A 27045-nucleotide genomic window follows, 5' to 3' on the forward strand; every position below is an offset into this window, starting at 1 on the left:
GATAACCAGACGACATGAGAGAGGCGAGGCAGCGCTGGTGTTGTATGGACACGAGGCTAAAGCTATGCACAGTCCATCGTAGAACTGGAATTTGTCCTAAGCGCTGACGGATGGTGACCCAGAGAAGAACCAAAGAAGCGGTGGTTGAAGTGTGAAAAGTGTAGGCGTTCATCCTACCATACCACAGACGAGTGAAGTGGAGTAGAAGATGTAGAAACAAAGTTTCTGCACTTTGACAGGGAAAACAGTCAGGAAAGCGAATAAGAAAAAACGTACTAAATGATAGTTTTATTTCATTTCACTGAAAAGCGACGAAGTGCAAATCTTTCATCAATGATGTGGATTACATGCACTCATATATAAATACTGTATATAAAGAAGAATTAACGGCATGTAATAGGCCTTTTAGCAATCCAAGCTTTGATGGCAGGAAATGCTTGCACCTTTTCGGCGAGAGCTTGGAGGTGCGGATATTTCTCAACAACATTATCGCCCACAATGTCGTTAATAGTTTCATGGCCGGCAGCGAAGTAAACATCTGCCCAGGTGAGCTGCAATCAAATTAATACAAGAAACGCATTGAAAGTGTATGCCAATGCTCAAAATAGTCAAAGAACACAAATGATAGAAGAGCAGTTTTACTTTCACCAGAAGATTCAAAATCATTAGAGTGTTTTAGCTAATTAATTGAGTGGTTGCAATTATTGTAAGATGCCATTACTTGGTTCAGTATGGATGTGAAGGAAACAAAAATTATCTTCAGTGAATTATTCTTTACTCTAGGCCTATGTGACAGCAAATGATCTTATGTTCGGTTCACTATGGCAGTGAATAGAAGGAGTTCGTGCAACTTTGTCACCAGCTATACTGGACTTGCTTCAGTATGACGACCGTGAACTCCTCATATCGTCGGCTTACTTCTAAAATCTCGTATGTTACAATGTTCCTCCTCCCCATTATATTCCGTAACACTGGTCACGCCTCCCAGCCACATATTTCTATGCAATCCGTCAGAACCTTTTTCGTAGTGTTCATTTTCCTGTGCAACCGAGGAAAATTGACCTTGCCATACAGTATTGTAGGGATGTTGTTTTCATGGCTAATTTAGGCACTCCTACAGTTTAACGCATTTAAGGTTCATTTTCCTTCACACGTTACCATAGGAAAATGAACACAACGAAAATTGTTCTGATGGACTGTACATCGATATGTGGCTGGGAGGCGTGACCAGTCTTAAGGAAGAAAATGGATAGGAAGTGCACTGGGGGATACAAGGTTTTAGAAGTAAGCCACCGATATATTTAATTAAACTGTAACTATCAACACAATACTTTTAAAAAATACGTACCTTGCCACCAACAAAGTATCCTCCATTTTCTTTGAGCCTCGCATCAAGTTTGCTGAGGAATTGTGGTACTGTCTCCTTTACAGCAATGTCCTTTTTCTTCTGCTTGATTGCCTCATCCTTCTCGAAGTAATACTCAACGAGAACTGGAAGAGAGAATCAACACTGCTGTTACCTGTACTTACTGTCTTAAGCAAGTAAACAAGATCAAAACACAGGATTATACTTCAGCCCAGAAGTCTATCGTAAGTACCTACGTATATAATAATATGTAGAAAAAAGAAACATGGAAAGCAACTCATAGTAAGACGAACACAGTGACAGAGGGCGCAACAGAAAGAAGATACAGGACCAAACATGAAAAGTCAAAAGAACAAGGACGACATTCACTCCTTCATACATTGTCGTCGTGAAATACGTGGGCTCTCTGCGCATTAATACCAGTTCTACACAGTAGTGGCGATTGAGGGGGCGAGGGGGGCAGTCGCTCCTCCCCTACCCGCCCCCACTTTGTGGAGAAAACATATTTTTATTCCATTTTAGCGGCTGAAACTAGGAATGTCGGAATTATTTAAAAACAATTTCTACAAGCCCTGTTTTCTTATCAGCTAATTCTTTACTTTATTTTCTTTAATTATTAGCGGAAATACGCACGAAATGTTGTTCGTCGCGGCTAACAGATTCGTACAGCTCCACAGCATTTAGTGGAGACTTTGCATGTGCTATGAGGAAGGGTAGCAGGGGTATATGGACACTGAGGTAAGGTATGATTGACCGAATTTCCGTGCCCATTCGTTCGTCTGGCAGTCCCTTCATTGTCCTAGTTTCTTAGTGTATAGGCCTAGTCAAAAACTAAATTATTTTTCATTGCATAATCATGCCGTACTTCTATTTAATTGTAGTAGACGTGTATTTTATTCCTTTGGTGAAAGTTTCACTCTATAGTCTAGTATTGAATTAAAATCTCAAATTATTACCTAACTTAAGTTGGTAAAACCTTTACCTCTCTGTGGAAATTCGCTCAGAGAGGATCAAATAACTTACCACTTTGTATCTTTTTTCAGTTTTTATGCATATACCCCAACATCTCCCCCCACCGCCCGCTATATCCCACAAACCCGAGTACTTTTCATTGTCTGTACTGAACCCATGACCTTTGTGTAATAAGGAATCAGAGTCCTGAAGTAAAATACATGAGGTCTAGTATAACTTACAAGTCAGGAGCACGAACTACATGTTTTATCTATGACCAGAGATGGCACGTGGAGGGTCAGGTGTTTAGTCCTCTTTCTCACGCTAACAAAATTACGTCACCCGCATGTGGAAAGGGAGCATGGATACCGCGGATTATTGGTTCTAATAAAAGGTACATTTAAGAAAGAATTGGCAACGAAACTACCGTAAAAAATATCAGGAAATTATAAGTGAAACAATTTGGTCATTAATGATATAGATTTTAGATCCCTAAATAGCTCCAGGAGGGAATTTGTCAAAAGATGCGCCTGTTCGTTTAACCTCTATTACATCAACAAAATATAGTGCCTATCTTATGAGATAATTTAACAATTCAATCCGTTGAGAGAAATTCTTAAATGCTCATAATAATATTACTACTAAATTAGCAATTATGTGTTATAGTGAAACCTGCCTTCAATACACTTAAGGGGGTAGGAAAATGTATGTAAAATTCTTGGCGGCAAATTAAAACGGCATGAGAGTGGGAGAGAAAAACTATAAAAGAACGGTGCGCCATCTTGAAATTACCCATTGTGTCAATTGCATTCGAGGTGATACCACGCATTTCCGAATAACTCTATAAACCAGCGCTTGTAAGACGAATTCTATAGGGAGGATAGGCTTTGGCCGAGATGGCTGTAAATATCATCTCCAAGTGGAGATAGGTTTTAATTATCACATCATTTCTTCAGGAACAGGTATTAGACGGTCATTCTAATGCCGCGATCCTGTAATTGAAGTCATAAATAATATTTGTCGTGTTGTAAATAATTGCGTCTACGGTCGGTATTCGACAGACGTGTTCCGCCCGCGCAAAGAAGAAAGCGTGTGAAGGGTATTTTTTGTTTATGTCATTATTTTCAGGTGAATAAAAAGAAAAAGATTTGTAAAGCCTCTAGCTGTCGAGCTGGCTAAATAAAACGATTTGAGAAAGCTGGTCAATCTCCCCGATGGCAGCGGACGTACAACCCAAAGGTAGGTGAATTATCACTGTTATAACATGCTTTTATTTGTTTCATGATGTGACCGTTTTATTTGTGTGTGTATCTGTGATGCATTTTGGTCACCGACTTTTATTTCGTGGAAATGTCAGATAAATATGGCAAAAGGTCATTTGTTTCAGTTTCTCGGATAATCATGTTGTAGAATAGTAGATTCATGAATGAGAAACGATTTGATGTCTAAAAGTAGAGTGTCATTTCCGTACATTTATGTTCTGTATGTGCGAATTGTCAAAGAATAGATATTAATTTATCGCACATTTCTGTTCGACGTAATGACGAATTTTATGTAAGAGAAATCCGTGCTTATTCATCTAATGCTGACGTGAAGACACAACGTCATACTGAAGCGATGTAAAATTTTATTGAAGGAAAGTTGTGAGGCGAGATCGTAAAAACGTGTTTACAGGGGATTGCTATCCAATGTCCGTTAAAACTGTGTAGAATTGATGAGAAGAAAATAATAGTAAAAAGTTTTGTTCGAAGGACTTTACCTCGATTACGATATGACAAGTTAATATACTTGACATGAAGTAAGTCAAGTCGTGAATTCCGGTTTAGGAAATATTAAATAAAGATATGCGGGATGAGATGGTTAATTGTCACAAAGAGTTTGAGTAACAGCGTTGTGGGTCACCCGAGAGAGTAATTCCATATTAATACTGTGTCGGGATTTGTTGTGTTAGCAAGTGCTTAAGTATTGCGAAATGGAAGGTAATGTAAGATTGTGAATCAGGTTGTCGAAAGCCTGTAGTGTTAATGCCGGGATGTTCAGTGTAGAAACCCGAGGAGATATTTCTGTGTGATTTATTGAGATAGGAATAGGGTCAGACCATTATTAGGATTCCACGTGAAACCGTAGGACCGTGATAGATATGCGTGTTTGATTGACGTCTTAAAGTAAATCTCTTCGCATAATCTATTAGGTTAAGAATTATATCTGTGCATTGGCAGCGAGAACGACATCTGTTGTTGCACTAAATGCGAGTTAAAACGTAACATGTAGCCACGTGGTGTCGTCGAGCGATAACAGAAGCGAGGGGAGATTTGGTGTCCTGTTATTCAACCAGCTGCTATGCAGTCGAGCCAGATCACTACTAGAAAGAAACTAACTGTATTTTGTCATTGATAGTAAATGTTTGGGATCAGATTGCATTTCTTTAGAATAGACTCGTTTAATAGAGATTTGAATTTATTATTGAAGCGACGGAAATGAGACTGATGTTGGATGTAACCTTTTCCAGGGATTTCAAATTAGTGAATTGGGAATATTGTTTTACATTATTCGAGGGGCGCACAAAGCCTTATTTTAAATGTCACGAAGCGAGGTGACATGGAGTTGGTTATTTTTGCGTTGTGTGTTAACTTGTGCAGATTGTATTATTTAACGTTAGGATTATCCAAGCTAGTTTATTAATAAATATTAGGTTAATGTAAGCTTCTTTAGTGACGTCATGAAAGAAAGAAATAGTACTGGAAACAATAAATGTATCGCGTTTCCAGCATCGACGAAGAAAGTCAACAATAAATAAACAAGTCGAATTATGTAATTGAAATAATTAGCGACTTTTAATGAAACCATTCGTCCGGGCAGATAGAATTTGTTGTTAATTAGGATTATGTAATTAGTTCAATTTATTAAATTATTACATTCAGTAAAATCGTATTTGAGAATTAACCTAAAACCAAGTGATTAACTTGAAAATGTATTCTGGAAATCTTAGTTTATTTTGCTAGAAAAATTTCAAGTTGTTAACGTAACGATTATGGGGACATGTCCGATAACAAGGGAATTTACTGCCACAAGTGTTGTGAGCGTTTGTTTTTGTTGTTATCATTTTTGATCTGATTTGTTGAGCTTTAGATGTGATGGGGATTCAGTAAAGTGGATACATTGGCCATCAACTAACGTAGCTTAATCGTGTTCAGCCTTCAGCTTAGGAATTTAGATGGCCATGGAGTCATCAACCTCAGTGACCTAGATTAGGGCCATCTGCCATTATGACATCATTTTTCTTGCGGTCATCATCCACAATGACTTTAACGTAAATTACAAAGTTAGATGTGGGTGCATGACATAGTCGCAGGTCACATCGATTCAATTAAGGGTCCATGACGTATAACCACTGTGTGGCACATAAGATTGGACTGCCTTAATTATACCAAAAGTCCAGATCTCGTGCTACGGGGGCTGGATCATCACGAATCAGTCTCACATGGAAGCCGATTTTAAGGATTTCCAGACTTTATTTCACCCTTAAGACAGTGGTTTCTAGTACGGATGCCCCTCAGGCAGTTGAGTTAAGATCTCCAAAGCCAGTATTTTCATCAGCGTTATAATTTTCATTGTTTATTTTGTTTAACGGACAAGACTCAGTTCGTTCTTAAAAATCATATGTGTCCTTTCAACTTCGTTTAAATTACTTGAATAAACATCGGTTTCTTAGACTCGATTCCTCTCATTTAGTAGATAGATTAAGTTACCGAAACCCGCCTCTTAAGCAAGTGACGAAGAACCCGCAAACGACCCAAGAGAAAGATCTCATGCTAATTGCTAATAGGTAAGGAAGGTAGGTATGCTTTATGGACCTTAAAGGGTTCAGTAAATTTTGCTCCCCCCCCCCCCCCCCCAATTTAATTCCCAATCACCACTACTGCTTCCACATCCAATTCTTCTTAGCTCATGCTTCCCGTCTTCATCAGGAGAGCGATCTTCAACCGTAATTGATGAGCAATGTTGACAGTTCTTCAGTCTTGATAATGTGGAAATTGTGGGAAAATACGAAAGTCGGATACAGACAGGAAAAGAGAAGAGACGGAAAGTGAAGCTACATAAAGATAAAGATAAATATACGTATTAAGAACAAAGACGTGTGAAGACGACCCTGGAAGGAGTGTTGAAGCTCTCCTCATGAACCTGGGAAGAAGAGCAAGTTTGCCGGGAGCTGAGAAGAAATCTATGTAGAACTGGGATTAATGAGGAATGAGCCCATTTATTTGAAAACAGCAGTGTAAGACGTAGAGATTAAATTACTCCTCTTGTGTGTTCATGTTTAACTTTATACAGGATCTTTATTTATGCTTTCTCGCTCGAACTTGGCCAGCGATGACAGGCCACTACCGGCCGCTGGCGCGCGTGGTTTCCGGCACTTCCCGCAGTTGCTGAGAGCTGAGCTCCGAGATAGTAGGGTACTCAATGAAGCTACTGCGTGCTGTATGTCGCATTTTATAGCGTTTTATTGTGATTGTGTATAGTGCTGTAATGTATGTGAATATTCGCTACGTGTTCCTTATCAAGTTCCTGTCCCTCGGTGAATGACTTTGCAATGATTGTTTAATGTGAGATGAGGGAACAGAAGAAAAACTTGGACATTCACCACATGTCCACTGTTCTCTTCTCATCAATCACAGTTATTGTGGACATCAGAGGGCCAAGCGGAAGATACAGCTTTGTGTGATGATGTGGAGCTTGATCTTGTTGCCTTTTAAGTTTTTTCCTTATCTCCCCTTCCTCTTACTCTTTCCGCCCATATGGTTGTGATTATCTTCGTGTATGTTCCTTTACTCCTTCCCAGCTTACTTTGATGACGAGTATTTAGTTTAGATAGTTTAACACATGTGAGCATATTACAAGGACTGTTCTTTACTTTTCTTCTTTCATTATTCCCAATTTATTGAACTCGGCACTTCATGGGGATTTGATCCAGTTTTAGGACCGGATATCCGTCCTTTCGTCAACCACAGATGGAGGGATGCGCAGACTATCGGATGTTTTAGTGGTGATTATTAGTTATTACAAAAAAAAATAGTATGGAGGGGCAGAGCCAGGAATTTTATCTGGAGAGAGGTTCTATTTTTTTTAGCAACACCGACTGACTTTTATGCCTGCGACAGCTTGGTTGCAAGGTTCATTCATCTCCCCTCCCCCTCAACAACCACCCTTACTTCGATTTTAATTGGGTAATCTCTCTGGCTCGGTGTGTGTGTGTGTGTGTGTGTGTGTGTGTGTGTGTGTGTGTGTGTGTGTGTGTGTGTGTGTGTGTGTGTGTGTGTGTGTGTGTGTGTGTGTGTGTGTGTGTGTGTGTGTGTGTGTGTTATTAGAATTCACCATAGGTAGGGGCCTCGTCCTCACAGACAAGCACAGAGAAGCAGATTTCCTGTAGCCCTCTCCGAAGGTCATAAGCTATTTTACACGTTACAGAACACTTTTTAAAAGTAGTTCATTTGAATTATAAAATACTGTACTCCTAGTACCACGGCTTTCTCTTGGTAGCCAAGAAAGTGCGCTAAACTTATTACGTATAATAAATTATGAGCAGAAGGGCGTAAATCTTTCCCATCCACCGTAAATCACTCACACTTGTACTCTAGAGTGTGAGTCTCTGGATGTGACGAACACAGGTTCAAACCCAACAGAAATTATCAGATCTTTTAAAGGCGACAGAAACTTCCATTTAGCGCCCCATGTCGTAGATGTCGGCATGTAAAAAGATCTCTGCTGACACATTTCGTGTTTACCAGACAAAATTAACTAAAACTTGCCAATAGCTGGTCCATTCATAGTTAAGATTTTCTGCCGTGTCTGGGCAGTAAAACACATTGTCAAGATTGACACACTGGCTGCCTGAACTCCATCCCATAAAAATACCTGCACATGTTAGCGAGGTCATACATGAATGGGGAATGGAACCTGGGATCCCTGTGACCAAAAGCCAGCATGCAAACCGTTTGGCCTTGAGTCGGACAAGATGTGCAAATAAAGACGAATGGAGAATTCAGTACCTTACCATTTTTCAGATCAACGATGGTGTCAACAACAGAATCAATCTCCAAGTCCTCCAAATCGTCTTTCCCAACAAGACCAACTAGTTTGGCCACGTAACGAGCAATAGCAGTTGCTTGAGTGATTCGTTTTCCATCAACGTCAATGTAGGGAAGCTTTCCATACGGTGTAGCTGCGGAAAGAAAAGAGTTCGTAAGTGATAGCATTTATTTCGGGTGACATTTTAAAGAGAAGCTTACATGAAATAATGCACAAGTCAACAGCAGGTATATGTTTCACAAAGTTCAATCAAAATTAATACCTTCTTTTATATTAACAAGAATACAAAAATACGTTAAAAACAAGCGAATCGCCAGCACAGTTCTCATATCATGACCTTATGTCGTCATCTGTCGATCATTACAATAATATGTTTAGGCTTACTGCTGGTTGGTCCCGCGGTCTGGGTTGCCACCTTTTAGCCGTGAAAAGGTAGCGCCCTAGGACGGGGGACGCCAGCATGTAACCCATTACTCGGGGAGATAAAATATATGAATTTATGAATGTCCAACCATTGTCCCATTTCCCTAGAGGGTTGAGTATGTAGTGAAATGAATCTTCGTAACGAGTTTTTACGACAGGATTCCCTTCTTGACGTCAACCTCACGAAATGAATTAACGAGATGAAATAAATGATAGTAGGAAGGGAGAGGGTGAAACCCGGTAACGGGACATAGCCTGTCCTGTCCAATACCACAAAGAGGTCTGCTTAACGCTCAAATTGCGCATCCGATAGGCGAATTACCATCAACAGCGTCATATTATTATTATTATTATTATTATTAGCAAATACATCGCTAATGGGAAGTATCCCGGGGCAATGGTTACTTACAGTAGTGTAATAATAAAGTAAAGTTAACGTAATTACCCAACAACAAACAAACAAACAAACAGGACTGATGACCTACCTGTTAGACCCTTTAAACAAACAAACAAACAAACAAACAAACAAACAAACAAACAAACAACAAGTGTACAACAAGCAATTCCATGCAAGGAAAATATTACAAGAAATATTACTAGTTTAACATTCTAAATCCAGCATCATCATACACAGGTTCACACAATACTTAATTATTTCAGTACTTGACACTATGGCTTACAAATCTATACAGTAGGTTGAATTTACTACTAGCTTAACATTACAAGTGATAATAAAGTAAAGTTGAAAACATTGGTAATTATCCAACAACAACTACTACTACAACACCATAACTACAACAAGCAATTCCCTGGAAAGAGAATACCACAAGGAAAAACTCCTAGTTTCACAATCTAAACCAAGCAGAAAATCACAAATTCAGTGTCGGTGATTTACAACTTCTACTTTTCACTTTACACTAGCACTAATGGTCTTCTTAAATTACTTGTTACCGGAAGGGAATTTATCAAAGACTGCTGCAGGTAATTTATTCCAATCCCTTATTGTCCTTTTTACGAATGAACAATTGCCTACGTCCGTATCCTGATTTCTGGCCCTAATTTTATGCTTATTATCATTTCTCGATAAATATGAGGGAGGTTCCAACCTATTCCTAATACTACTCCAGGCAGGCCTTCCCATATACCTCTTATAAAAGACCACTGTTCCGGACTAGCTATGGCTAGACCACCTAGTTGCTCGCTACCACTTTAGGACAGATAGCAGCACCTTTCAGTGTGTATTTATTTTGAAGGCCCCCAGCCGGAAGTAGTGTGGATGGAAGGGGGATGAGAGATTTATGCTTGGGTGCCTCGAGTGGGAGGAGACTGGAGGATGTGACCAAGACCGACTCCAATCCTCAGACCGTAATATTAAAAAAAACATGGCGGCCGAAGCAGCCGGGTTGCTGGTGTTGGCTAACACAAAAATATCACGTACATATTATATAAACGGTGGTAAATTAACATGATAAATGTAACATCATAGGGAAAATCACTTTTACACGTATGAAAACGCTTCGCCAACAAGAATCATATATATTCTACTAGAAAAGAGATCAACAAGCTGATTATTTAGAAATTTCAATTCGTCAAATAAAGCTTTTTCTTAGATTTCACTTCGCTGGATAGGTGAAAATACATGATAAAACTGTTAAAATGATATTTCTAACATCATTTTGAATGTTTCAAAATAAATTAAGGTACGAAATTTCTCGATTTATTCGCTCTCATGAGAACTGTGAAACACAATTATTGCCTTAGTTTTGAAGTGGTGAACGATTTCTTAAATTCAGCACCCAACGAATAGGAAGTACACCCGAAATAATAATGTTATTAGCTTTACGTCCCGCTAACTACATTTGTTACTGTTTTCGGAGACTTCGAAGTGCCGAAACTTAGTCCTGCAGTAGTTCTTTTACATGCCAGTAAACCTACCGACACGAGGCTGACGTATATGAGCACCTTCAAATATCACCGGACTGAGCCCGGATCGAATCTGCCAACTTAGGGTCAGAAGGCCATCGCCTTAACTGTCTGACCACTCAGTCCACGTACACCCGAAATTATTATGTTAACCCAATGAACGGCCCTGGTAATGCTAACATAATGTTGACATATGGCATAACAGCACTTCACACAATGATAGCAACCTTAGTAATGAAACGTTCAGACACTAAAGATATAATAGGTTTTTACCCATTAAAGAACATTGACTAAGCATTGATATTTAACCAAATGGACGAGCTTCAGTTCGGCGCAGTCTGCTTGACAACAGATAACCACAGCATGAATCGGAAGGTGTTGGTAGTGTAAAACCCTACGTTACAAACCCAGCTAATCCCTCAGGTCACTATATCTTCTGTGTAACAATCTACAGATTGCTCTAATTGTCACACTTATAAGTTTTGTTACACTTCAAGATCCAGCCAAACATTTCCACAGGCAAATCACAGATTATTGTAAAATAAACTTGCATCTAAATCACTCGCCACTTTGAAGCACATAGACACTGACGGAGTAACACAGTATCAATTATATTCTATCTAAATTAATATTTTTCGAGGAACACGAATAGTTTGAAAGTAGAGAAATGGTTTCCCTAACCTCAGACTTATTCTCAAAATGATGTATGCACGCTACAGTTTTGTCATGGACTTCAAAGTAATCACGATGTATATTGCTAATCCATTCCTATCTTAATGTTCTATTCCGTAGGAAACTTAAGAATAGTTTTATGAGAGGCATTGCCATAGTTAGACTAAAACCTGGTCCACATAGTGCACTCATGTTCTTTAATGGGGAAAAACACGATCAAAACAAGCATATTCTCACATTACTTAGTACAATTACAGATCGTATGTGTCCACTGACTCATATAAATACACTCGCACACTTATATTCTACAAAGAAACTAACATTTATCGTCAACTTTCATAAAATTACACAGACTACATACGATAACAACAAACCAAAACAAACCCACATTTCCAACAATTCCGGCTACTCGATTCGCCATCTTTGAACGATCGAGAGTAGCATTAAGGTCTGAGGATTGAAGTCGGTCTTGATGAGACTGACTGTTATCCAGGGCATCTGCCCATCAATACCCAGTATTATGTATTTATAATGTGTTGACTCTTTCCAATCGGACTGCCATTGCTGATACGATATAGCCCGCACATCATGCATGAGATCAGAAGGAGGGATCGCTAGAAAAAGAGGGGGAGATTGTTGTGATGCTCGTTTAGCTGCCTGATCAACAGTCTCATTCCTCATGATACCAGAGTGACTGTGAACCCAAACCAGAGTTACGTATACGCCAGAACACCGTAGTCACTTCAATGAGCTGTAATGGGTTTGACTGTCAAAAAACATGCATACTCCCGCCTATATATGACCACGCCCCCTATGTAGAGCTCTGTCATTGGACTTCACTCTCAGAGCTTCAAGGCGTCTCCCAGTATTCTTTACTCCCTGATGGCTCCTCACTGCTGCCAACTTCACTAGTTACATACAGAAATCACGAGACATAACCATCAACAAAATAACCTCAATGTAAGCATCAATAATGGAGGTTCGCTTACCCGAGTAAATGATCAATAATTAAGTCGGTTTTCAAGCTCCATGAAGAATCACGGAACTCTCTCTCACCCTCACTCAGTTTAATGTTGTAAGTTTCTGCCTTTATGTTGATAGACGCATTACTATAGACCATATTCTTCAGTGTTTGTCTGGTGTAAATAATTCAGCTCCTTTCTTGAAATTTGCTATTACTTGTTGGACTGAAGTGAAACCACGCTGTAATAACACACAAGCAAATATATTGCATATGCCATAACTCAATAAGAATACACAAAGGCTAAGTCTGCAAACCGTACGTAAGTCATCACAAGACACGGTTAGGTTGATGTCCTTCTATTTTAACTGAACTGATCTTTATAGAGGAGGTAAGGTTGTTTTCCTTTGCGGAACAGTTCTCGCAGATTTTTCTTCCTTCTTATCACCCTAATTGAATTCTATAAATGGATGAAATAAAACCATATTAACAAAATTCCGCGTTCGTCATTTATCACCAGATACGTTATTAAATGCATTATGCCACAATTCTACTTACCTGGCATTTCCCAAACAGATTTACAACCCTACAGAAAAAGAAAAGTCAACTCAAGAGCTGAGGAGAAGTATGCTTCCACATGTGAGCACGTCCCTTGTTCCCGTCTCGGTTCTCCTTCTCAGCCAGCTTGTTATAAACGTCGTGCGTCCATCCGACAAATACTTCATTCTCAAATAGTGTAGCATCAAATCATCATCACATCAAGAGGTTATTTCATTCCCACTCCTCAAGGAGCGGGCGGGCCGTCAGCTAAACTAGTAGCTCTTTGGCCGTGGGGTATGAGAGAAGTATTGTAGAAGAAAATAAAAGTGGGGGTATGTGTTGAACATACCAGAAGATAAAAGCCTGGCGTAAAGGCAGCGCGACGACAAGCCGGGCCCCAGAGAAGACACACAAAGCACCCCGCGCAGACAGACGCCTACAAACACCAGAGTAATAGTGACAAGAAATTGATTTGCGTATCCCGGGCGCGCAATACCGAGAAAGAGAAGATGTTACAGAGAAGTACAGACTAGAGTTTTACATATATAGTGCTGGGACAGTTTGCGGGGTCGATATGAAGTTGGTGTAAGGAGTGTCGGGGGTAGTGTTGTGACATAAGGTAGCAGAGGGTTGTGGTAATGTTGGTAATGGAGGTGGCGGGAAGACGAAGTAGGTCCATTATCGGGAGGGGTGGTTGAAAGGAAGGCGGTTGTGGAGCAGGGAGGTAGATGGCTTGCGGTGGTGGGATGGGTTGGCGGGGCGGGTGGAGGGCTATGAGAAGCGGAAAGAGGAGGGGAGCGGACAGTACGGGGTGGGGAGCGAGAGTGCTCCACTCGGTAGGTTCGCCTGCGGAAACGGTGATGAGATGGTCTACGTCGGCGTCAGATGAGAGTTGTAGGCGAATCATGAACGTTGGGCCATTGGTGTTGAATATACGGTACGCCCGACGGGTTGGGACGCCTGCCAATTGTAGTTCATCCAGTATGTCCCGTTCGGTGATGGCGGGGTCAATGCCACGGATGACACAGCTCTGAAATGTAGACTGTTGTTGGGTTGTTGTTGAGGCGGCTCCTTGTTCTTGAGAGGCTGGCTGAGCTGCAATGGTGGCATCCGTGTAGTTGGTAGGGGGTTGTTGTGGACTGGATAGTGTGGTAGGTAGGGAGGTGGAGGGTGTGGACATGATAGGAGAAGGGTGACTAGTCGTGGTAGCGAGGGCAGAAGTATATGAGGGAGTATGGGCAGAAGTGGTGAAGGTGGTAGTAGTAGTAGTGGTGACTGGGGACGAAATTGAGGTGGGGCGGTGGGAACTGGTGAGGTGTGCGAGGCGGATATGGGTTAACGGTGAGAACAGTGTAGGGGTGAAGGGACAGTTGTTGAAGGATGTACTCGGGAGTAGGTACCACTTCATGCAGTCTGCCTTTGATGAATGCTCCGCTGGTTTTGAGGGCTGTCGCGTCGTCTGGATCTCTGAAGTAAGCCAAGACCTGCGTTGACATTCGATTAGTGGAGCGATCTTGGAGCCGGAGAGTATCACGGACTGGGGAGCCGGTGATAATGTAGGATTCTGCGATAGCGGTGTCCACGCAAATGATGAGACGGGTATCCACGGGGAGGCGACAGCCAACTAGGCGTCTGCCGATTGATTGTTCTTGGGCCGACTGAGTTGCTGATGAGGTGAGGGCCACCCAGCCGAAAAAAATCGTGGACATGCGACGTACGAAAGAGGATGTAGCATCACTTCCTTTCATACAGTTGTACTTTGATTACGTACCATGCCTATTTATCCCTTCATTGACCATGTAAAACCCACAGATTACTGGTGAATACCGAGGCAAGAGAAGCAAAGTTTATTTTTATTTCATAATTCATAATGCAATTTGTGTGAGGCACATGGGGACTTACAACGAAAACTATGACGACATAAGTATACGATTCCGCTCTCGTGGAACGACTGACAGTGGCAGTTTCTCACAGTTCAACAAGCTGAAAACCCAGCCATGAGGGGGATTGCAAAATACAGTGTTTCCAGGAATGATGTAAATATTGTAGCCTCGTCATTCAGAAGGTGAAAACGAACTCATCCCCTCATGACAACATTTCTGCAGATAGAGGGCAGTTACGAAAATAACATACAAAATATTATTACTATTCTTATTTCGAGTAGGTACGGTATGCCCATACCGTGTTAAGGCCCTTCCTGTTTTACTCACCGCGAGGGCATAGTTCGAACTGAACTGACACATAGGCCTACTGACGATCAGTCAAACGAACAAACGTTTTCTGTCACATAAATCTGGCATGCAGCTTAGTTGAGTTACGTTTTATTTCACTTTCCTTGATTGCTTGTTTACATAATTCAGACACTTTCTTAAAACTAAATTTTCAACAACTCTAAGGAGACGTGTCTCAGAAACCTTCACGACATATACAGTATCAACAGCCACAGGCCAGCATATTCGATATGGTACCACTAGAAAACATACGAATTCCTTTAGATTGCGCGCGAGCCATATAAACACTGTACGTACTCACGCCGGTCAGATGCGCGTTTTTCTACCACTTCTTCCACAGTCCACAGCGAATTCTCATCTCGTAGGCTACTGTAAATGTGCATAACAATTTGCTTAGACTTCCTACTTAATCCCCCCCCCCCCAACCTTCCCTTTTATAAGTCCGACTGTTGGCTGATTGGTCAGCGTACTGGCCTTCGGTTCAGAGCGATTCCCGGCCGGGTCGGGGATTTTAACCCTCATTGGTTAATTCCAATGGCTTGGGGGCTGGGTGTTTGTGCTGTCCTCAACATCCCTGCAACTCACACACCACACACAACACTATCCTCCATCACAATAACACGCAGTTACCTAAGCATGGCAGATGTCGCCCACCCTCATGGCCAGAAATAGCCACACGAAATTTCTTTTTAAAAAATCCCTTTTATGTTAACTTTAAAGTATTTCACTTGCGACTCAAGCGTCACAGCATCACCCACGTGTTGCTCACGGTTGGCAACCATTATGAACATTGAGCATGCTGTTGAAGCCAATACTGCCAACAGTTTTCTTGGATGCATCTTCAACGCCGTAAAAATTATGCGAACTATACAGCAATGGAATGAACTCGAACAAAGCTTAAAAGTACACAATGCAATAAGATATCATACTCATGTTAAATCATAATTATTTTGCTACATACACCACCGAGAACAATAACTATTCACAGCCATCTGCGTATGAAATATAAGAGTTGGTAACGAAACCGAACAACATACAACTTGTGAAATAATATCCATATTTTTACAGCGCAAACATTTTTAATATTTCAAGTCAGTTCACCAGAATATCTATCCAAATTGAGGGAAGCTGCTGACTGCAGCAACAAGCAACAAACATAAGAACTATTTACCGCTGCGGAAGCCTCTTCACTGACCAGGAGTCTGGCTAACATCAAAGGGACCGCTTAGGTCTTGAGTTGACTCTCACAATATGGCAGTGACAGTACGTATCTCGGATAGGGCTCGGAAGTCACGAAAAAATCATGACTACATAGAGCCAACCTGCAAGATTAACAGTAACTGGGTAAGACGTCGTATCGGCAAGTAGGGTCCCTAAACTCTATGGTTAGCGTCACTGAATCGAACTCAACAATTTGAAAATAACTATAAATCACTACCCTAAGTATTAACTGGGGAGAAAGAGTAAATAGTTTATGCGCTTGCATGGCAGGGACTATACACCCGGCCTGAAGGCCACCACACACAGAAAGCTAGGCTAAGCTAAGCTAAGGTAAGCTAAGCTACGCTACGCTACGCGGTGTTATGAAAAATATCGCACCCAATGCATTTAAGTGCGATGTCGCACACAGACCGCTATAATAAGCTATACTTCTAGAGAGATCGCTAGGCAGGCGATTTTCTTGGCTGTAGCTGACCTGGCGCATGCGCTTTTCATTTCTGAGCAGTTGGTCTGGTGGGCTGTCCTGTGAGTCTCTTCTGGTAGTACTTCGTTATTTCAATACAATGGATAACAGGCCAGAAGAAGAACGTCTAATTGAGGAGGTGAAAAGATACCCCTGCCTTTATGTTACGTCATCAAATTACTACAGAGACTTGACAAGAAAGGAAAACTGTTAGCAGGAAATAAGTTCAGTTCTTCAAATTTAATTATAAGTAGGCTACCATTTATAAATTAGCTATATAATCACAAGACAGTTCTAATTGTTTGAGAAGAACACATTTTTCACATGGCTTTATGTACACTATTTACAATTTCGCAAATACAGTTGAAGCGCCTGTTCTGTAATAGTATGCCATATTCTTAAATATAACAACAGTTACTAAGAACGTGAAAGGTAAAATAATAACGTATATTGTTTTAGGTCAAGAACTTAAAAACGTATGGAAAAGACAGAGAGACTGTTTTAGGAAGGCACTAAAGAGACAAAAAGAGAGTAAAAGTGGACAAGAATGGGAAAAAATGGAGTGGAGATTCCGCAAACAAATGGAATTCCTTCTGCCTTATATTTCTACAAGAAGGTGTGGTGTCATTTTAACGCAGTATGACTAATATTTAAAATATTAAAAATTCATGAAGTTATAAGTGAATTTATATGTTGAGTAGCCTATATTATAATTTAAAACGCATGTAATTCATTCGAGGTTATAAGAAAATAAGAACGTCTCGATTTGTTATGTTTCGCAGCTAAGACAGTATAAACATTTCACTAATACGATGAACAACGTGAGTAATTGTGTTTGAAGCACAAAGACTAGGACAGTTAATTATGCTCATTCTCCACAAACAGTTCTCCATGTACCATTTCTTAATATACGTTTGGATGTGTATTAATAGCTTAATTTTCCTTACAGCACACATTCAAACATTGACAGGCAGAACACATATCGAGGTCAAGAGATAACTGAAGTAGCCACCCAGATGACTGAGAGTCCGGAATGTGATGGCCTACACTCCTTATCACATGTATCTGATTCATCATCTGTTCCGCCCTCCCCCACACCTACACAATCTCAGCCAGTCGAACCCCTTCGAAAAAAAGGCATGCCACCGAGCAGAGAGAGTAATTTATTATTTGCAACAGCGAGACAAAAAACTGCTGCCTAGCTTAGTTTTTTTTTTTTTTTTTTTTTTTTGGTTTGCTATTGGATTTACGTCGCACCGACACAGATAGTTCTTACGACGACGACGGGACAGGAAAGGGCTAGGACTCGGAAGGAAGAGGCTGTGGCCTTAATTGAGGTACAGCCTGGTATGAAAATAGGAAACCACGGAAAACCATCTTCAGGGCTGCCGACAGTGGGGTTCGAACCCACTATCTCCCGAATACTGGATACTGGCCGCACTTAAGCGACTGCAGCTATCGAGCTCGGTCTAGCATAGTTTAGCTTAGCTTTTTATTCGTGTCATAGCACAACATAGCTTGGCATTGCTTAGCGTTAACTCACAATAGGTACCGAGCGGCAACGTAGCTTCAAACAAAGGATTCTTGTCCAAATCTTACTTCTTAGGCTTTCGGACAATATTCGCACTTGACTGATTTCAAACCCGAAATGTGAAAAGTGACTGCTCACTACATACCGTTATAAGACATAGTAAGTGTAAGTATACTATGACTGTTCGGTACTTACATTCTTTCACCTTAGGCCAGTCTTCAAGTTCGATGCGAATGTCTTCAAAGTCAATTCCTCCATAAAGAAACAGGAATCGAATAGGTTCGCCGATCCCTCGGAGATTGAAGTATGTGAGCTTGTACTTGGGAGCCATTGTTCTTCCAACTATCAGACACAAGTGAAGTGTGGGCTCGTTAAGGCACACCACTGATGGACACCAGTGAAGATCAACGCTATCTGGCTGAACATTGCGTAACAGAATGAGCGGGCAGTTTTTTATCATTGCTAAGCAAGAAACAATTTATCGTGACATACGATAATTTTACCTTTAGTACGATATACGATAACGCTTATGCCGTAAGACGATACCGTAATTCTGTACTGACGTTTTTCGAGATGTTTAAAAAGGAAACATCATTTGCGGAATATGTAGAGGGGAGTCGTATAATATGGAATACCATTTACTTCTGGCAGTATAACTTCTTTCCGAAATCAGTTATGAAATATAAATTAATATGGTTTGAAAATTCAAATAATTAGCCAAGATTCTCTATATTTTTAAATCGTAAATTGTTATCGTTTTCACGTCAAAATTATTTCTTTCAAAAAGTTGCACTTGGTGGGTAATACGGAATAGTCGGCTAATATGGAATAGTAGGGTAAATAATATGTAAATTAAAATACAGCTTCAATAAATTCATTCAGTTATATTTAAGGAACGTTCTTACAGTTGGACGTACAGAAATTTTAAAAAATCGAAAGAATAAAATTGGTAATTAACTTAAATGATAATCTGTATACACTAATTATTCAGAGTTTTTTTTTTTTTATAGCCACTTGTTCATTCAGTGACAGAAGTCACAGATGCAGAAATTGAGATCTATAGGTAATTAAATGTTATAATATACCAGGATTAATGAAATTAATTTTAATTAATTTTAAACGTCATTTTACTTTGAAACTAAAACAGTATTCCATATATCCCGACACACCATGTTTGAATTAAATAATTCGCCATGCCCTAAACTTCGCACAACAAGGAAGTTACACTGGTGTAGCAATATAAGCAACTCTTGTACAATATGTAACATTGGATTTCCCAGGACTAAACTCAGTTTTGGTAATTAATACAAGCTTTAAAAGAATTACCTGCAAAAGCTTTTCAAATATGAAAAACAAATATTCTTGCTCCACGCACTAACCTCACCTACAAGCATGTCGAAACTGAATACAAAGCATCATGAGAACATTTACCGTAATTCGACGAGTTTCCACCTGAGAGGAGTACCTTACAGGCAAGATATTGCAGTATTCCATATTACCCGACTATTCCATATTACCCGATTCTCCTCTAACTGAAAAAACAGGTATAGTGTGGTTCACTTTCTAGTATTCCCGTGTTGGAGGAGCCTCCTAAAGAGAATGTACATCAATTCTCGCAGTAAATTTTATTCTTGCATGACTGGTGGGCAGTAGTAGTGCGTGTGTTCGGTGGCAGTGGAGTCTGAGGAGCAAGACCGACTACAATCTTTGAGTGATCAGTTCCGCTGTCAGATGCCAACACTATCACCGCTCGCCACCCGCTGCATGTGTGTTTTTAGTGACGTGCGCTACCCTTCCCTCACCCCCTTCTGCTCTTCATCATCATCATCATCATCATCATCATCAATGACATACTCAATCTCTCTCTCTCTCTATCTGTTGCGTTGCTTCTCAGTCACATTCACATCAAGGTCACATATAATAGACCAGCATCTGGAGTCGTATGACCAATTTGTAAGCGTCCTCTCGCCGTCCAGCCCAATAATAAAGAGGTCAGCGTGTTTTATTACGATATGCCTGATGATACTGAGATATGATTATGATATATTATGATTCTGTCCGCCTCTGTGGTGTAGTGGTTAGCGTGATTAGCTGCCACCCCCGGAGGTCCGGGTTCGATTCCCGGCTTTGCCACGAAATTTGAAAAGTGGTACGAGGGCTGGAACGGGGTCCACTCAGCCTCGGGAGGTCAACTGAGTAGAGGTGGGTTCGATTCCCATCTCAGCCATTCTGGAAGTGGTTTTCCGTGGTTTCCCACTTCTCCTCTAGGTAAATGCCGGGATGGTACCTAACTTAAGGCCACGGCCGCTTCCTTCCCTCTTCCTTGCCTGTCCCATCCAAACTCCCCATCCCTCCACAAGGCCCCTGTTCAGCATAGCAGGTGAGGCCGCCTGGGCGAGGTACTGGTCATTCTCCCCAGTTGTATCCCCCGACCCAAAGTCTGAAGCTCCAGGACACTGCCCTTGAGGGCGGTAGAGGTGGGATTCCTCGCTGAGTCCGAGGGAAAAACCGACCCTGGAGGGAAAACAGATTAAGAAGAAGATAACGTTCTATTGATCATTAACATTATTTATTCTGCGATTATAACTTACCTACAGATTTTTATGAAGTATAAGTTAAATAACTTTTAACATCCTGTAAACGAAACAGACATGTAGGTCCGGTCAGGGTAATTAACCGATTATGGTTAAAATTCCCGAACCTGCCGGGATTCGAACCCGAGACCCCTGTGACCAAAGGCCAGCACGCTAGCCATTTCCCTGCATCGGTAGAAGTTGTCCGCTAAGCTCGGGAGATCCGGAGCGCTAAGCCTCTTTGGATTTCCAACAATTTATTCCGGGCCCATTTCTTTCCCAGTCTGTTTCGGAAGGAAGAGGCACAGTATAGAATCAGTGACACAAATGTCGTATAATAAATTATTGTAAGTACTTCTGAAATCAGTCCCCACGACGGTCCGCATGCAAGAGTTTGTCCCTGTAAAAATGTACTGGCTTTAATTTTTAAGGTGCTGAAGTGAGTTCTGAATGTGAGTTGTTTGTACAGGGTAATGCCCGAAAATGATAATTGATCCTCAGTTTTTATCTGATGGCCATTCATAATTATTCAACCGCCTGAGCCACTCAGGTACTATACCGCTCGTGCATGGCCGACACTTTCCTCGGTCCCCCACATCATCTTCTGAACACTCGACCGTAGTAGTTAAACTTACGCCTTTTTCTTGTCCTGTCTGATGGTGTCTAATCTCTTTTTTTTTCTATTTGCTTTACGTCGCACCGACACAGATAGGTCTTATGGCGACGATGGGATAGGAAAGGCCTAGGAATGGAAAGGAAACGGCCGTGGCCTTAATTAAGGTACAGCCCCAGCATTTGCCTGGTGTGAGAATGGGAAACCACGGAAAACCGTCTTCAGGGCTGCCGACAGTAGGGTTCGAATCCACTATCTCCCGGATGCGAACTAACAGCCGCGCACCTCCAAGCGCACGGCGGTGTCTGATCTCTAATTCTTCTTTCGTTTGTTGGTATCTGCTGCCTGCTTTTGTCGTTGTGCCTCTAGCACATAGATGCGATCTCGTATTTTCATGCCTCGAACAACTCGACTGTCTACAATTTCTGGCACTCCTTATGAAATGAAATGAAATGAAATGAAATGAAATGGCGTATGGCTTTTAGTACCGGGAGTGTCCGCGGACAAGTTCGGCTCGCCAGATGAAGGTCTTTTGATTTGACTCCCGTAGACGACTTGCGCGTCGTGATGAAGATGAAATGATAATGAAGACGACACATACACCCAGCCCCCGTACCAGTGGAATTAACCAATTATTACCTGCCGGGAATCGAACCCGAAAACCCTGTGACAAAAGGCCAGCACGCTAACCATTTAGCCATAGAGCCGGACATAAAATTGTACTAATTTTGGAAGAATCTTCGGTTTCCTTAACAACTCATCCTTTTCTATCCTCTCTACGAACAGTTCTCCTTTCTTCGTATACATTACAAAATCGCACCATTTTCTCCGGGTGATATTCAATTGACCTTGGACCTGAAGAAGTAGTTGTGACATCGTTTCAATTGCAAATTTCCTTCTGAAAGTTCCAGATACTGTTTTTTTTTTTTTCTCAAATCTGATTCAGTGACGGAGGCAAGGCACTTATACTCCGTACGGCTCTACTTCTTTTTTCCTTTTTTTTTTTTTTTTTTTTTTTTTTTGCTATTTGCTTTACATCACACCGACATAGATAGGTCTTATGGCGACGATGGGATAGGAAAGGCCTAGGAATGGGAAGGAAGCGGCCGTGGTCTTATTTAAGGCCTGGCGTGAAAATGGGAAACCGCGGAAAAACCATCTTCAGGGCGCCTGACAGTGGGGTTCGAACCTACTCTCTCCCGGATGCAAGCTCACAGCCGCCCCTAACCGCACGGTCAACTTGCCCGGTCGACTCTAGTTCTAAATTGACGTTTCCTTCGAGCAATTTGTATGCTCGGAGGACGTTTCGCAAAACAAATGAGCATCGCCTTACCTCTGTTGCCGCGAGAAGCCGAGAACTGCTGACCGCTGTAAACAACCCTCGTAAAATTAATACCGCACTCAGAAAAGCTAATGAATCAGATCTGAAAACAAATTCACAAAAACTACACTCACGAACAACATCCGACTCTAAAAAGAGAATACGTTATTGAGAATTAAAGAGAATGAGAAAATAACACATCACTCTCCGCTAAAGGCTGGCACAGGAAAGAGGTTATGGCCTACAAAGGGAACACTCCACTGATCTTAGAGTCACTTTCTTGCCGCTTGTCTTTCCCGAACTACACTGACACATGCTAAACACGACGAACTAAATACGCTAACAAATACACGGACGCAAATAAAACTACAGCTATTTTTATACACTGACCTATCAAACCTGTATTGTACGAACTTACGCTATGCTAAACGGTAAACTACGCTATACTGTATTAATGTATATTAGGGAGATAAAGACTAATATGAAAAACACTAGTTACTGAAGAACAATGCAAAAGATCGCGAACTGCACAGAATATCATACACGCTGAGCGAGATAGCTTAATCACGTGGTGAATGTAAATAAAGTTGAAACTAGGTTTCTGCCGATATAAGTCGATAAGAATGGCAGGTTGGGATTGGTTGGATCAAATACAGTAGAGACAATACACGACACTGAGCGAGATATCGAGGGACAGCTATTGGAGCTCACTCTAGCGGATAGACCTGAACGGTACTGATTCTCTCATAAGAGCACGTGTATTTTTGTGTGAAGTTTTTGGTGTTATTTATGCGTTTTCAGTGAGTTGGCATAATTAAGTAGTAGCGTTGTCATTCCTTGATATCTCCTCTCAACATGAGGGGAAAGGTATGTGCTGTGTTTGGCTGCAGTAATTACGAAGTAGAGAAAAATGCGTGGTCGTTCTTCAGGTTCCCTCGTGACAAGAACATGTAAGTAATATTGTGTTTGCATACATATTCTTCCAGTGACAGAGATTTTTATAGTACTTCATAATCTTCTGACCTGCTCGACCCATGTTTTAACGGGCTTAAAATATAATACGCATATTTTATTGTATAGTGCAGCAGTTAACCTTCAATACCGATGTGTTGTTGTAGGTGTGATCTGTGGGTTTTGAAATGTCATAGAAGCGATTTGGATAAAGTGTACAAGAAAGAAGGGACGTTACGCTTGTATAAGAATTATGATCTGTTCAGATCATTTCCAGGCCAGCGACTTTAAAAATCCTCGACTATACAGCCAAGGGTATGTTACATTTTTACTCTAATTGTACGTAAATATTCCTTAAAGCATCACTATCGACAACATTTTCAAACTTTTCTTTCTTTTATCCCTTTTCTCAGATTAAAGCCGAGATTTTATAGATTTTCTTTCTGTTAGTAGGCTTCATGTTAAGACGAAAATTGTCCAGCTATTAAATGTTAATTCATTGCATCATATGTGTAAGGAATGTGCCGATATTTTTATTGACAAGTGTGTTAATGTGATGATACAATGCTTTTTAAATGAGAAAAAAAGACAAATCCAACCGTAAAAGTTCAGGCAGGAATGCTAAAGCTAAAAAAAGTAATGTATAAATGAAAGATCAAGCCATTTCACAGCAGTCCATTTCACACCTTGTTTATATGTCTAATTTCAGTCTTTGAATAATAACCTTTTAAATAATTCTTCATTCATTTATCCAAAATTGCTTTAGCAACTTCGAAGTTAATATCTCAATACCACTTTCTTTCTAGGCGTAATTTATTTATCCATTTCCGTATATACATTTCCATTGATATTTTAATTTAGCGCGATTTGTTCAGGTCAAGTCACTAGGAGCGCCACCGTCGAATTGTCTCCCATTTTAGCAAGGCGAAATCCGTAAGTGTCGTGTATTGTCTCTACTGTATTTGGTTGGATGTCTATGTTTCAGCGCATAACCACCAGACAGAGCCAAAATCGGCCAAAACGTCCATTTAGAAGCATAGCCAACAATAAGCAACTAGACCATCAGAACTGGGGTAAAACTTCAGACCTTGTCACGCAAGTTTGTATCATAGTAATCATGGTTGACGGTGGGCGAATGGACACTGCCATTGGTTGAAGGTTAGTCCAGTGAAATGTCGTTCCCATAATTCAATACAGACAGAAGTTATGACCAACTTACGCGATGGAAAGACCTAAGAGTGAGGCAATGTCAAAGAATAACCATATGAAACAAATAAGAGTAAGAATATCTGGCTATGTTGAACTATGGTAGTGACATTTCATAGGGCAAATCTTCAGGCGATGCAGAGTCCATTCGTGCCAACGCCAGCCACGATTATATAACAACGTGATGAAATAGTTGAGACGTTTCGATGCAGTAATTACGATTCTAAACACTTGAAACCATAGATAGCGCTAGTTATGCTTAAATATGAATACGAAATACGAAATATAAAAAAGAAATAGAGGCCTAATTATTAGTAGTACGTAGCGTTCCCGACACCGGAAGAAAAAATCACAAGGAAATGTAACCTGAATGATAAACAATGTATAATAGAGAAGAAGAATGTATGTAAATGGAACCAACCTTAATGTAGTGGAGGTTAGGCGACGACACGAAAAAACAACACGATTGAACTTCTTATTCACTAATAATTTGACGTGACGGCCACACCATTCACATACTCTGCTATTTGAAATCAAATTGTGACGTACATAGAATTGAAGTAAATCATTGAAGTTGTTCTTGTAATTCGCTGAAAAACTTGTTACATTAATAACACATCCATCGCACGATGCCACGTCAATATAATTAGATATGTTTTCTGTATCAACAATGGCCAGATGCACTGGATGCGCTATGTACGAAGAAAGAAGTAGTAGGCTTTGCTTCTATCAATCCTATCATTTCGTGACCAGTAAGCGACATAGAATGCCGTGGTGTATTAATGTGAAGAGAAACGTCATTGTGGTCCAGGGCTAAGTCGTGCGAGTCGTCTGCGAGAAAAATAAACATAGTCCAGGACTAACCTAACCTAACCTAACCTAACCTAACCGCGAGTCGTCTGCGAGAAAAATAAATAACCTAACCTAACCTAACCTGCGATAAAATTAAACATAGTCCTAACCTAACCTAACCTAACCTAACCTATGTGAAAACAAATGTAATTGTGGTCCAGGGCTCAACAAATGTAATTGTGGTCCAGGGTTCAGTACCATTTAGTTCCTAAGTACAGTGGTTGGCAGCATCGGCGAGTCGTGCAAGTCGTCTGCGAGCAAAATAAACATATGACAGTCATACCGCGCGTAGATATTGTCGATGCAAGCGGTAACCATGGTACTAATGTTGCGTGACATAGACTGAAGTTCTAATTCCTAGGGTTTTATAACAGCGTCCTAATTATCTTTTCCAAACGTGACGGCAACTGAGTTCCTTAATCTATTTGCTAATATACCAGTATATACTTTCCCCAGTGTATCTAATAAGGTAATTCTTCTATAGTATCCTGGATTTTAACTATCCCCATTACTTTTGTGTAAAGGGCACATTATCACCTCTTTCGAAGCTTTCGCGAATACCCCTTTCTCGAAGATTTTATTGAATATCCTTGTCAAAATTTCCAACATGCCGTTTCGCTCTCCCACCCCTTTCCAAAATTCATATGTGATGCCAGAAATAGCTCCTGATTTTCCCTTTTGGCTCCTTGTAACATGTTCCTTAGTTCCTGAGTCGAAATAACCTCATCTAATTCAGGCGGAGTGACACTCAAACCCCCCGAAACAATAATAATCCCTCATGATGAGCTCTCCATTTGTCTTCTTTATTTAAATAATTTCTCGAAATACTGGACCCATGTACTATGACTTATATTGGTCCCCCCAGAACCCGACTTCTTCTTGGTTATCTGATTTATTTTATCCCATACTTTCCTGCTGTCATTGTCCTTACACTTTTTATTTATGTCTGCAGCCATCTTTCGTTGCCATTCCAACTTCGTCTTTCTTAACAATTCTCTTTCCTTCTTTTACAAAATTCGTTTCTAGCTACTTGACCACCATCCAACCTGCATCTCCTAAGTGCCTTCATAACTAGTGACTTTTTCTTTGCACGTTTTGTGTTATACCACCCACCTTTCATCTGAGTTTTACCTAGATTTTGCCTCATACATTTTTCTGCC

The 27045-nt window shown here is 40.7% G+C and overlaps 1 protein-coding gene across 1 annotated transcript; it reads right to left on the minus strand.

Annotated features, from left to right (window-relative positions):
- Nucleotides 1-275: 275 nt before the first annotated feature.
- On the minus strand, nucleotides 276-18766 carry LOC137501891 (glutathione S-transferase-like). Its single transcript, XM_068229036.1, has 4 exons — nucleotides 18565-18766; nucleotides 8370-8537; nucleotides 1349-1491; nucleotides 276-551 (listed from the first exon to the last, which is right to left on the minus strand). The coding sequence occupies exons 1-4, from the start codon at nucleotides 18698-18700 to the stop codon at nucleotides 384-386; spliced, it is 615 nt and encodes a 204-aa protein (XP_068085137.1). The 5' UTR covers nucleotides 18701-18766; the 3' UTR covers nucleotides 276-383.
- Between the last annotated feature and the right edge of the window lie 8279 nt (nucleotides 18767-27045).

Source organism: Anabrus simplex, chromosome 8 (assembly GCF_040414725.1).
Source record: "Anabrus simplex isolate iqAnaSimp1 chromosome 8, ASM4041472v1, whole genome shotgun sequence".
Lineage (NCBI taxonomy): Eukaryota > Metazoa > Arthropoda > Insecta > Orthoptera > Tettigoniidae > Anabrus > Anabrus simplex.

Bases quoted from the DNA above. Each gene is read 5' to 3' on its own strand.
- LOC137501891 (XM_068229036.1), bottom strand. From the start codon at position 18,700: ATGGCTCCCAAGTACAAGCTCACATACTTCAATCTCCGAGGGATCGGC. The intron at 8,538-18,564 runs GTAAGTACCGAA...TTCTTTCCGCAG, and splicing joins CTGGCCTAAGGTGAAAGAAT to CTACACCGTATGGAAAGCTT. The intron at 1,492-8,369 runs GTAAGGTACTGA...TCTCTCTTCCAG, and splicing joins CATCGTTGATCTGAAAAATG to TTCTCGTTGAGTATTACTTC.